The sequence below is a fragment of the Contarinia nasturtii genome, unplaced genomic scaffold (genome assembly GCF_009176525.2).
Source record: "Contarinia nasturtii isolate CC-2019 unplaced genomic scaffold, AAFC_CNas_1.1 Cnas_scaffold_1182, whole genome shotgun sequence".
Lineage (NCBI taxonomy): Eukaryota > Metazoa > Arthropoda > Insecta > Diptera > Cecidomyiidae > Contarinia > Contarinia nasturtii.
Window position 1 is genome coordinate 493,170 of NW_022198526.1, and position 11,513 is coordinate 504,682.

At 33.7% G+C, this 11,513-nt stretch overlaps 3 protein-coding genes across 4 annotated transcripts; 1 reads left to right on the plus strand and 2 right to left on the minus strand.

Annotated features, from left to right (window-relative positions):
• The first annotated feature begins 3,843 nt into the window (after nucleotides 1–3,843).
• Nucleotides 3,844–4,758, plus strand: LOC116344797 (NADH dehydrogenase [ubiquinone] 1 subunit C2). Its single transcript, XM_031773548.1, has 3 exons — nucleotides 3,844–4,129; nucleotides 4,201–4,344; nucleotides 4,598–4,758. Exons 1-3 carry the CDS (start codon nucleotides 3,943–3,945, stop codon nucleotides 4,645–4,647), a joined length of 381 nt encoding a protein of 126 aa, XP_031629408.1. The 5' UTR covers nucleotides 3,844–3,942; the 3' UTR covers nucleotides 4,648–4,758.
• A 670-nt stretch (nucleotides 4,759–5,428) lies between these two features.
• LOC116344862 (galectin-4-like) lies at nucleotides 5,429–8,899 on the minus strand. Of its 2 annotated transcripts, XM_031773674.1 has the most exons (7): nucleotides 7,652–8,164; nucleotides 7,436–7,589; nucleotides 7,140–7,270; nucleotides 6,832–6,904; nucleotides 6,525–6,776; nucleotides 6,333–6,428; nucleotides 5,429–6,257 (listed from the first exon to the last, which is right to left on the minus strand). In XM_031773674.1, exons 2-7 carry the CDS (start codon nucleotides 7,490–7,492, stop codon nucleotides 5,814–5,816), a joined length of 1,053 nt encoding a protein of 350 aa, XP_031629534.1. In that variant the 5' UTR covers nucleotides 7,493–7,589; nucleotides 7,652–8,164; the 3' UTR covers nucleotides 5,429–5,813. The 2 variants fall into 2 exon arrangements, with proteins under 2 accessions (XP_031629534.1, XP_031629533.1); XM_031773673.1 differs by lacking the exons at nucleotides 7,436–7,589; nucleotides 7,652–8,164 and adding an exon at nucleotides 8,486–8,899.
• A 760-nt stretch (nucleotides 8,900–9,659) lies between these two features.
• On the minus strand, nucleotides 9,660–11,350 carry LOC116344824 (protein amnionless). Its single transcript, XM_031773600.1, has 2 exons — nucleotides 10,369–11,350; nucleotides 9,660–10,190 (listed from the first exon to the last, which is right to left on the minus strand). The coding sequence occupies exons 1-2, from the start codon at nucleotides 11,342–11,344 to the stop codon at nucleotides 9,724–9,726; spliced, it is 1,443 nt and encodes a 480-aa protein (XP_031629460.1). The 5' UTR covers nucleotides 11,345–11,350; the 3' UTR covers nucleotides 9,660–9,723.
• Between the last annotated feature and the right edge of the window lie 163 nt (nucleotides 11,351–11,513).

Genomic DNA, 11,513 nt, shown 5'->3' on the forward strand with positions numbered 1-11,513 from the left:
TTTCAGTCGTTGTTGTTGTTGAATGAGTGTGTTGTTGTTCAGCCTCGTCACGTTGCCATTTTTGCAATGCATTTTCGGTAAAACAACGACAAGAATTTCCATACAAAGAGACATTTGCACACATTATCTAGTTTAATGTTGTCGCTTATGCGAATACGGTGCTGCTGTATGTTTACGGGGTATGGACAGAACAATGTGTATGCCATTTGAGTAGAAAGATAGAAAAATAGAATGAGAGGCCGGAAGGTGATAGTATACAAATCTAGAATGAAAAAGAAGCGCATCTCATCTATCACACAAAAACAAAAGACACGCAGAAAAGCACTCTCACACACAAACACACTCCACACAAAAGTAGCAAATAACAAATAGTAAATGTGCAGATGTTTGGTGTTCATTTTCAAGCAACATCAGTTTCGATATATCTATCGGATAATTTTCTTACGTTTGTACCACAAGCGCACAAGGTACGAGGACGCGAGTAAAAATATATGTATATCGACATTATGCGAAATAATGTGCTCGTTGTTCAATGTTATGAAGGTTGTACATATTTTTTTGTATTTTGAGCTTATAGTGTTTCGGGCCACGACCGAAAATAGACAACCACTTGAAATTGTTTAGACGCGCATTCAAACTCATCTCAAATTGCGATGCAATCAAACTCGAATGGCAATGGAACAAGAGTAAAAGAATGAGACTGCCGATGTTGATGTTACGCTATAACCGAATCCACAGTATGAGTACACATTGTGCATAATTTGAATCTACTTACGATGTAATAAATGCCTCGCATCGTTATAGGTTAGGTAATTTTGAAAATGCGCGCACTCACATTTGCGCGCGCATACATACAAAAAGATAAATAAACTTGATCAAAACATAATTTTGGCTTTTGAAAGTTTCGCCATGGCAAAATAGCAACACATTTTCTACTCGTTCGCATGTTTTTACCCGATATTCACATCATCATATGTGCACTTGCACATTCAATAACAACAGCAACAACTCTTTCTCTCTGCATATGCATGTGTGTGTACATGTCATAAAACACGACAATAAATTGTATCGAGGAAAATCGCATCGTTTCGGAAGCATTTTGCCCAAATACCTTCACATCTTTTAAATAATTTATGGGCAAAAATGGTCCGAAACTAACATTGTTTTCATAACATCATTTTTCCGTTGTATTTTTGCGGTTTGCTGACTATTAATGACACTTCGAACATGAACAACCAGACCAGCTACCGTTTACTCTTACCAAATTAATAGCATTTGCTTTTGCCGATGCCAAACTTACTTACCACATATACTCAAATTGAATGTGCACTTCTTAGATTTTGGACGAACAATTTTACACACTGAATTCCAAAAAATAGCATGCAACGAAGAATTGGTTTTCCTCCAAACGCAGCATGCGATATGAGAATTTTCAAAATATTTAGCATTTAGAATCATTTAATTTCAAATTTTTTGTTCACATTGTACAAAAACAAATCCATCGCAATGTCAGCATGTTTGGTTTCGTTTGCTAAACATATCAACATTTCTTCACAGTTAACCTGGTATGCCATATTACTTCCAAAGTGATTGACTAAGTCAAAATCTTTTCACAACAGAGTAACGATATTGAATTGTCCCGAAAAAGTGAATTTTAATACGAGTCTTTATTTCAAATGCGAAATGCCCCTTTTTCATTTGCCAAGAATCCTTTTATAAAATGAAAAAAAAACTGTGTACGAAATTTAATGAACACAATTAAAAATGGCTGAATATGTCTGAATTAAACAGAGTGCAATAAATCACAGCATCGATTTTTGGCAAATTAGATGGTTGGGAACTGAAAATCCAATAATTTGAATAAAATACGAAATGCAGTAGAAGAAAAAACTCAACTTTGATCGACAGACGAATAAGATTAACGAAACAAGATGAGTATAATAAAGATTCGAATATAAGTCGATCACCGATTGCATCTTTTGATGCGTGTTTTTTGCTTCATTGTGTGCGTGAATAAATTACAGACAAAGCAGAATATTATTATATATGCCGAAGAATAAAAAAAAAAATCTAATAAAAGAGAAAAAAAAGAGTTTACAAAAAACTCTAACATATTGCCAATATATTTAAATCATTTTGTTTGTTGCTCTTCAATTCAACGTATTTTATTCAACATAAAATGGGCTAATTATTTTGGTATTTTGTTCAGTAAAAAGTTTCAACGTATATAATATTTTATCAGTCAGACTGCAATTTGAGGAAGTTTTGAGAGCCCACGGCCTATAACGACGAGAAAAATTATTGGCAAAAGAAGTTTTTTTATTACATCTTTTCGTTTCTCGATATTCATTTTCATTTCAAGCACGGCTTTCGATTTGATCCAATAAATAAGTTTGTGTATATTTTGATATAAAAATGCATGTGTTTCGCTCGGCATATCGTCAAAAAGGCAAATTTTTATTGTCGTGGCATCTACCTTTTGCTTTTCTTGCAAACGAACCCAATCATACAGACACACACTCATACACACAAATTTGCCACAAAATGAATAAATAAATGTGTGTTTTTTTTCTGCAAAATTTTATGTGATGAAAGGAAATTTATGTAAATTATTGCAATATTGCGCATACCATGATTTTTGATACACACAAAGATTGAAAGAAAAAATAAAGAGAGAGAAAAAACCACGAACACAAGCACTGGAAAAAAGCAACATGGAAAATCAGAAAGACGCGAATAAATAAATCGATAAAATTCTCTACCCGTGTTGTCGATTTCGATCCTTGACGTTCATCATCGAAGTTTTTGTGTGATTTCCATTGCTTTGCATGCTTCCATGTTGTTGTTTTTTTTTTAAACTCATGTGCCTCTCTTTTGTTTACCGAAAAATATTTTGCGGGTTTGATTTTTTTAGCGGTAGAAATCATCGATTCAGTGTTTTTTTCCTTTTTCGATGCTCGAGTATGGCAAATATTTCCGAATCAATTTCGATAAATCGCAGTCATCGATTCCAAATTAATAATAGTTGTAAAATGTGGCATTTTTTCTGTTTATTCTGGGCCGCTCAGTCAGTTTCATTGCGTGGATAATTGGTGAATTCCGATACACGCCACAAAAATTGCTTTTTAAATATGCGCTTCTCTTCAGTCAGATCTTTTTTTCACTCGTCATTTTTACAAAATTACGAATGCATCATGTTTACGCGCGGACACACACTCACAAACACACACAAACATCCAGTTTATCGAATTGTCACGGCGAATGAATTATAGTGGCAAGAACAGAACGAAAAGAAATCGTCTTCGCTTATTGTAATTGTTGTTATTATTCAAGAAAAGTGCCTCCGGTCATTTTCAAGTGTTCTCTCATCCACACGGCAGAGGTCCAATCACACAATCGAAAACATGCCCGTGATTGCAACGAATAATGCATACTCCATTGCTCGCAACTCTACGATGAAATGAGATGAAGCACACGGTATAATGATTGTATTTTTGAAGCGAAAATACGATTATTATATCTTTAATGAAAACATTTAAAAATGGGCGTCTCCATTTCAACCGACTCCAAATTCCATAGGAAATATTAAGATGGCGCAGCATTGATGCGGTTTGCGCCCAAGCTCATTTGTGTCTTGGTTGTATTGAATTCAAATTTTCAAATGAACGTACTTCTACCACTCGTTCCAATAATTTTAATTCAGTTTTGGTTCACTGATATAATAAGTAAAATTTATTGTATACCATTAACAGTTTCCTACCATTCCGTTCCATTCAAATAATCAGATTTCATTCTACTACTTTTTTATTCGAATGACGTTTAACCTCACAATTTTTATCATCATCTGTCAATTGTATTTTTTTACGTAATTCTTTTGATAGAGAAAAACATTACCGAAAAAGAAATTGTTTCAATCGGCACGTTGGAATAAAAACGAACACAATGAAAGTAGACCCAAAAGATGTGCCGGAGCCAAAATTTGGCAAAACAGCATTGGAATTATTGGACAGTAGAAGCGCAGAACCACCAAGCTTAGCATCAAAATATGGTGTTCAAGCTTCCTTAGGTTTTTTGGGAGGTCTTGTTCATGTTGTAAAAAACTGGACTTACAAACGACCATTGATAGCTGGTAATGATGAATTTGATAAGTATTTATACACACGGACATGTGTTTTGTAATGAATTTTTTTGTGCTTTAAGGTGCTTATTTGTATCCAATTTATGCCGCCGTGGGTTGGTCCGCTGGGCAATTGTGGAGAAACCAACGTGAAGCATATTGGGCAGACCGAGATGCCATGTTACGACATTATATTCAATTGCATCCAGATGACTTCCCGCCACCAGGTACACATAAAGACCCTACACATAAAGCATGAATTTTATGCGAGATTTTTATGTTGAATTCACTTCAAATACAAGTAGAAAATGAAATTATGGCAAACAAAATTGGAAATTGGACAGTATTTGTATCCAAAGCCAAACTTTGGTTTGAAAATTTGATTGACTTTCCACTTAATAGTGTTGAATCAATTATGTCGCACATTTAAATCTACTTAAAATTGATTTTTAATCCCATGTTCATTATCTCTGTTTACAGAACGCAAAAAGTATGGAGATATTTTGCTTGAATGGACCCCAATTCGTTAAATAGTATCCATTGTCCTTGTGCACGCATTCGCTGATCGGCATCGATGCGATTTAATAGTTTAAATGTATAAAATTTACTTGAAATCGATAATAAAAATTCACATTATGGAATTCTAAGTGTTTTTTCTAATTTGATGTGCAATTTAAACTAACACAACAACATGATTGAAGAAATGCCCATCTATATCTTCAATAAAATTCTAATCCAGAAATTCAAAATAATTAAATAAATAAGTAAAGTTTAACAGTAAAGCAAGCCACATATAAAGACAAATATGCATTCACGCTTTTTACATTTGGACAAATCGGGCAAATATCGTGTCTCTGGCTTTTATCTGGTGAAATGAGACAATTTTTTATTACATCAGTATAGTGACTTTGAAATGCTGGGACCTATAATAATGCAGCTGCAAGTGAACTTAGAAAAATGTCATAAAACTCAATCTAAGTTGAACTTTAGTTAGTTTACCAGTTAATAATAATTACAAGGCCTGAGCCATTTGATAATTTGTGAATAAATTGAGAAATAATTTAATTGACATATTTTGTGTCTTATTTGTGTACGTAACGAAATGACAATTTTAAGCCCTTTTTTCAATTCATACCATTCAAAACAGCTTTAACAGTTTGAACTCGAATATTGTTTTTTTTTTTTTTTGTTTAATTTTTCTTTCATTCAGAATTCAAAACTATTTTGGTGGCAGATATTCAGTAAGTTTTTACATTTCATTTGAATTTTGAGCATTCTATATTTTATCGCAGAAATAAAATCAACTCTAGATCATTTGAACTTTTTGAGAAGAATTTTTTTTATTTCAAATTCAAAATAAAGAAACAAAACATATGTTAAAAAAATGAACTCAAATATAACTTGAGCCAGTTTGTATACAATGAAGATTTTTTTTTTGAAATAGAATTCTGAGCGCATTATAAATCACACTACATGGCACTCTAGGTGCGATAGTGATATTTTTCTATTCAAGAGTAAACCACAGATTTATTGTCATATTTGGTGAATGCTTTAACAGTAAATGTTACTTTTTTAAACAATAAAATCGGACAGACATGCCCCTGAAACCAAATTGTATATAGCAAAGCTGCATGAATACATTTTGATAGACTACACAAAAATCGGTTTGGTCGGTTTAGGCCTAAAGTTACTTAGTTTAGTTAAGACCTTTCTCTGGTTCCTGAGACACGTGTTTCAGTTTGATATCACCATAAATGAAAACGGTGTCCACAATGCTTGGATCAGTGCGTTTATGAAATTCGGCAATTAGTTTGTCATTTAAAAAGACGTGATAGATGCCCGATGTATGAAGAATTTCGAGATGAAATGTACGACTTGGCATAAAATCTGTATGTATCTCACTACGTTCCTCACGATCCCATCTGCCGTCCAGCCAAGAATTTTTCACTATAACATTTTTGCCGCCGATTGTCGTAAATCGAACATTAAAGTGAAATGGAATTGTGGGGTGCGGCCAAATGATATCACCTTCTTGTAGATTTATATAAAACATGTATGGCAGAACCTTGACACGTCCAACTATATGCAGACGAGAACCGTTTATTAATTTTCTCGATAGTTTTCCATAAAAAGGCATCACCTAAAATGAATTTTTTATTTAGATGTTATTATTTAAGCTTGACCTCGATAAAGAACCCAAAAAATTACAACTTACAAGCTCCGAATTAGATTGCACAAGTGCTTTATCAAATCCGTTAACAAGGTCTATGTTGTGAATAATATCGGTTTGATCAGCACGATTTGGATACTCCTGAAGTATAACGATGAAAAAAAATATTCGATTGAAATTCAATACAATCTATCTATATAATTGAGTGAGAATATTGTGAAAGTACAATTTTCTTACCATAATGGGAAAATGTTCTACATTCACATCACAAATGTCTCCTTTGACTTGGACGCAAGTAACTCTTTCATAGGGTATACGATGAGCAAAATTGGTGAAATGTAAACCATTCACTGACACCAAGTACTTGTCTTCGGTGACAAGTATTTGAATGGCAAATCGTTCTCCGCGCTTCAATTTAAAAGGCATCGATGCTGTTGTTTCTTCTTTGCCCCATCGTCCATTGATCTTCGAGTTGCGCACAATAAAGTTCTGTATTCAAGTAAAAACTGATTAATATTGGCAAACGCTCGAAAAATCAGAATACCTGAGGGATGCGAATATTAAAATGTAGAGCTATGTCGTTATGTGTATGACCAAGTGTAAGATTTATTGCAAATCTGTGGAAAAACAAAAAGTTTATTGCCTTTTTTCGTTAAAAAAATCACATTTTGATCAAAGACGTCTGTGTGTTTTATAGAACGAACCGATTTGTACAAAAGTGATAAGCTATATATTTCATACTATAATTCTTCCTCCAAAAATTATCATTATTTAGTTAGCAATATTATCATCATGCATCCGAGTGTATTGAGTTTCTTCAACTTTTTCATATTAAGAACAAGAAAAACTTACCCTTCGCAGTTCTTCAGAATGGTGCCACTGACATAAATACTGGTTCCAAGTTTTAAGTCAACGCGTGACTCAAAATTGAATGCACTTTCATTTCCACAGACTAATTTCGATTGTGATTCACTTACTGAAGACTAAAAAGGGAAAAAAATAATGAAACACAATAAACAATTGATTAGCAATTCGATTAGGTCATCGTTTCTAGTTTCTATTTTTGGTTTTAGTGCAGTGGTGATATAATAATAAAAAAACACTTTTCTTATCTTTCTAAAAGTAAAAAAATAATTGAATTTACATACTTGTTTTTGGTAAAAACAACAACCAAAAATTGATTGAAACAATTTTATACATCCCATCTTTGATTGAATTGGTACTATGTGCACATATTTACAAAAAAAACTCAACCAAAACTGTTGTGCGTACGCGTGTGCTTTAGTTTTATTTTGAAATTGTCTAGAATTTTTGGAATGTTCGTGTTTCAAATAATGAATTGAATAAAACAGATTTTTTTTTACCGAAACGTTCGATCTATAGCAATCGACTGAACGAAACAAATCAAATATTCACAATAGCAGTACAGTATTCAATGATAACGTCTTCAATGATATTTTTATTGAGTTGAGCAAGATTTTTTTTTGGGTGTGCTGTGTTCTGACTAACAATTAAATAACACGAACTAACGTAAGCGAAATTAAATGTATGAAAAAATAAATAAATAAAACGAAGACGAACACGTTAATGAGTTTGATGTGTGCTACTCGTCTATATCTATACACGCGTATGAGCTAATCGTGCAAAAATAATACAAATTGAACGCAAAAATATATACACACAAGACACACAAAAAGTGTAAGTATTTTTTATGGACAGCTTGTTGATTACTGCAGCACAGAACGAAAGGAACGAAAAAAAAAATGCCACTAGCACGATTTAACGGAGTATATATAGAGACAACGACAGGTTCACCGTCGACAGTCTTGGTATTTGCACACTTCAGCGTGTGCTAATGGATTGACGAACTGAATAGCGCAAAATCACCATGCATAGACGTTTCATTGTTTTGGATACACTTCAAATCATCCATTCGTAAAGTACTGTTATTATGATTCAAAGCGTAGACGAATGGGAAAACTACGTAGAATAAATTCCACAACACACATACACGCACATTCACAACACCCGAGCTGTCAAACACAATTTGTCTTTATTTATCCAGATAACCTCACATTGTTCGCTTTGTGTGTACACATACTATTTATGTGTCAGTTTTGCTGTAAGTCACATTGCGATTGATATTTTTGTTGCTATTATTTTGCGCAATAGAAAAAAAAACATAAATTTCAACTTACGTGTGACAAAATTTCGAATGCCCCTTCACAACCATCAATTGCGTATCCATTGTCAATTTCATTATTCGAAATCATCTTTAAACGCTGGATTTTACGACGACAATTTACACATTCAATGCCCTTCAAGTGAAATTCACTGTCGTTTTGATTTTCATAGATTTTGTCAATGCACTTTAAATAGTTTTCCGCACGAACTTCGTCGTGAATATCTTTTAATGCATTCAAAATACTTGCACAAGATAATCCAGATTCGATACAACGTACACCGACTTTATACAGATCAGAACCGAGACTAAGCGCGATAAGTATGAATGCAGCCATATAAATTCATTCAAGGAATTTGACTGCGGTACACTTAGATGAGAGAAGAAAAAAAATCAACAAAATATTTGAGCTTTTGTCAAACAAATGCGTGTATGTGTCGTGTTTTTCTCAGTCTCACTGAACGAAACGTACAACTGGAACGGCGTGAACATGGAACTATTACTAACTGACAGCAATATATTGCGTATACGTACATAGATTTCGGTTGGAATTTGAGAAATGACAGCATTTATATTTTACATTTTGAACGATGTTGTTGTTATAAATTCCAGTGTAATGTGAGACGCACGCAATTATTGCTTTGCTAATCGGTATGCAATTAGACGCTTTGAGCTACTTTGTGGCATTTTTCTCGGTGGAATTTGCATCGCAATCGTTTACAATGAGTCAATTAGGTTTAGTACAATTTTATTGATTTTTTTTTATTCTCGTATACACTACGTAGCATTTGTAAACGTAGTGAAGGCATTCTCACTGGGCTGGCGCAATACCACTTGTTGTTTCATCTATAATTTCAAATAACTGATTTGGTCACGCATTCAATGTGTTTTCATTTCAGTCAACAAACAATCAAATTATTATTCACGACTGTGATGTACGATGGATGTAAGTGTGTGTGTGTATGACACTGTCTTTTCTATCATTTATTTCATATTCTCGCGGTTAATTTTGAAAGTTATACTTTCTGTGTCGAGATCAAATGATTTGATTAAGAAAAAAACCACCTGTTTCAAAGCGCTTCAATATATCACTTCATGGAAATCTCAAACATCGTCGCTACTGGCGGAAACATGCTAATTAATGAAAATTATTGTTGTCACTATGTTTGAATTAAAAACATTTTGCGCAATTCAAACAGATATTTTATTTATTGAAATAATATATAATATATAATTTGTTTGACAGCGTTGATCTTACATTTCGATTGCATTCAAACTTATATCAACTAATTTAATATCAGTGCTTAGTGAGCCCGCTTCATCGGTTTGCTGTAATGTTGTACTTGATGGTTGCAACATATCCGTTTCAACACTACCCATTGCCACCTGTTCATACATTGGATTATTGCATTCATTCGGCTTCTCGTTGGCTTCATCATCATATTCGTCGCCGCTTTCATAGCGCACACCAACATCAATTCTACCGTTTTCATCATCGTTATGAAGATTTTCAAATCTGGCAAATGCCACCGAACGACGAAGTAGATTCAAACGCGTTATTGGCATCCAAGTATCATACTTTGGTTCACGAACATAATGCACGTAAATTACAACGTAAATGGATAGCACGAACAAAAATGTAAAGAATATAATGGTTAATGCTGATGATTCTCCGCGGACATATCGATCGCCAGAAGATATGCGCTCACGTAGGGCGTCAACTTGAAATTTGAAAGAGAAATATTTATTATTTTGGATAAATCAAATTGTAGAAAATGAGATTATGAAATTTCATGATCACATCAAACTCAAAGGAAATCACTCAAATCATCATTTTAAAGAAAAAATTCAATTAAAAATGAATCAAATTTATTTATTTATTTTTTCAATTGGTTTCACCTTGAAAATGTTGATCCTTTGTGAGATAATCCATAAATTCAACGCTAATGCCGGAATAGTCATCAACTTCAGCCACAACTAATTGTACAATATTTTCGGTGTTCGTTTTGCCCGGCACCATTCCAGCATAATAATGCAATTTATTTAGATATTTTCCATTGCGAAAACGCCTTAGTTTACGCCCAACTTCTCTCATATTAGTCATATTGAAATCGCAACTGTCTTGAGTTTTGAAGTTCAAAATTGCACCACAAATCGGACAACAATGACCTTCAGGCTTGATTGGATTTAAACAATGCGGTTCTTTGCAATATTTTGATTCTTCTTCACATAAAACTTCAGTATATTTTTTAAACCGATTTTGATTATGGCATCCACAATATTTTTGTGGATCGCAAAAACCTTTGGAGAAATGAACCGCCTCTGAATTTAAAAACATTTTCTGCCCAAGTGGTGTTTCCAAAAACTGTTCAATATTATCCGTTCGATCGTTGATCAGAATTTGATCGACTACAATTTCATCGACAAACTGCAAATCAACAGCATAGATATTTTTACTCGGAAACTCAACCGTATCACATTCGCAAGGAATTTTAAAAATATCCGCTTTTGCCACATTTACACTCTCACCTTCGCTTTGCCAACTTGATGTTGAAAACCATAATCGCTTTGATTTACCCAAAAAATGTGCTTCATTCTCATCGGCTTCGCATTGGTTTGTATTGGAAAATTGAACTTTTGACTGAGTTGGTAAGACAAGTGCACCGTCCACCGGCAAAATGACTTCTTGAAGGTGATGTTCTTGAGCGTCCATGTAGAGAAATCCCTCGAGTTCCTTTTTGAATATGGTACACTCGTTGCTATTGACATTACTTTCACCCCACGGTTCACTTTGATCTTTTATCCATGTTTTCACCGCACCATTTGCTGTACCTTCTAACAAAATCCAAACCAGTAGAATCCACGAAGTATCCATTGTGTTTGAGAGTTGAAAATGAACTGAGCAAAAAAATTCGGATGCTGGGGGCGGTTTCGAATATAGTTTCTCTTTTGATTATGTGTCGTTCGAAGTGACAATGAAAAGATAAAAGTGAACTATCAGCAAACAAAAAGTCCAGTAATAAATCATTCCGCTAGACTACTAT

What these genes read in the sequence shown, in the direction of transcription:
- LOC116344862 (XM_031773673.1), bottom strand. Translation starts at nt 8,806, where the DNA reads ATGGCTGCATTCATACTTATCGCGCTTAGTCTCGGTTCTGATCTGTAT. An exon ending in TTAATATTCGCATCCCTCAG is followed by an intron (nt 6,777 to 6,831) that starts GTATTCTGATTT and finishes ACTTGAATACAG; the next exon opens with AACTTTATTGTGCGCAACTC. An exon ending in TGCAATCTAATTCGGAGCTT is followed by an intron (nt 6,258 to 6,332) that starts GTAAGTTGTAAT and finishes AATTCATTTTAG; the next exon opens with GTGATGCCTTTTTATGGAAA.
- LOC116344824 (XM_031773600.1), bottom strand. Translation starts at nt 11,344, where the DNA reads ATGGATACTTCGTGGATTCTACTGGTTTGGATTTTGTTAGAAGGTACA. An exon ending in AAAGGATCAACATTTTCAAG is followed by an intron (nt 10,191 to 10,368) that starts GTGAAACCAATT and finishes TCAAATTTCAAG; the next exon opens with TTGACGCCCTACGTGAGCGC.
- LOC116344797 (XM_031773548.1), top strand. Translation starts at nt 3,943, where the DNA reads ATGAAAGTAGACCCAAAAGATGTGCCGGAGCCAAAATTTGGCAAAACA. An exon ending in CAAACGACCATTGATAGCTG is followed by an intron (nt 4,130 to 4,200) that starts GTAATGATGAAT and finishes TTGTGCTTTAAG; the next exon opens with GTGCTTATTTGTATCCAATT. An exon ending in AGATGACTTCCCGCCACCAG is followed by an intron (nt 4,345 to 4,597) that starts GTACACATAAAG and finishes CTCTGTTTACAG; the next exon opens with AACGCAAAAAGTATGGAGAT.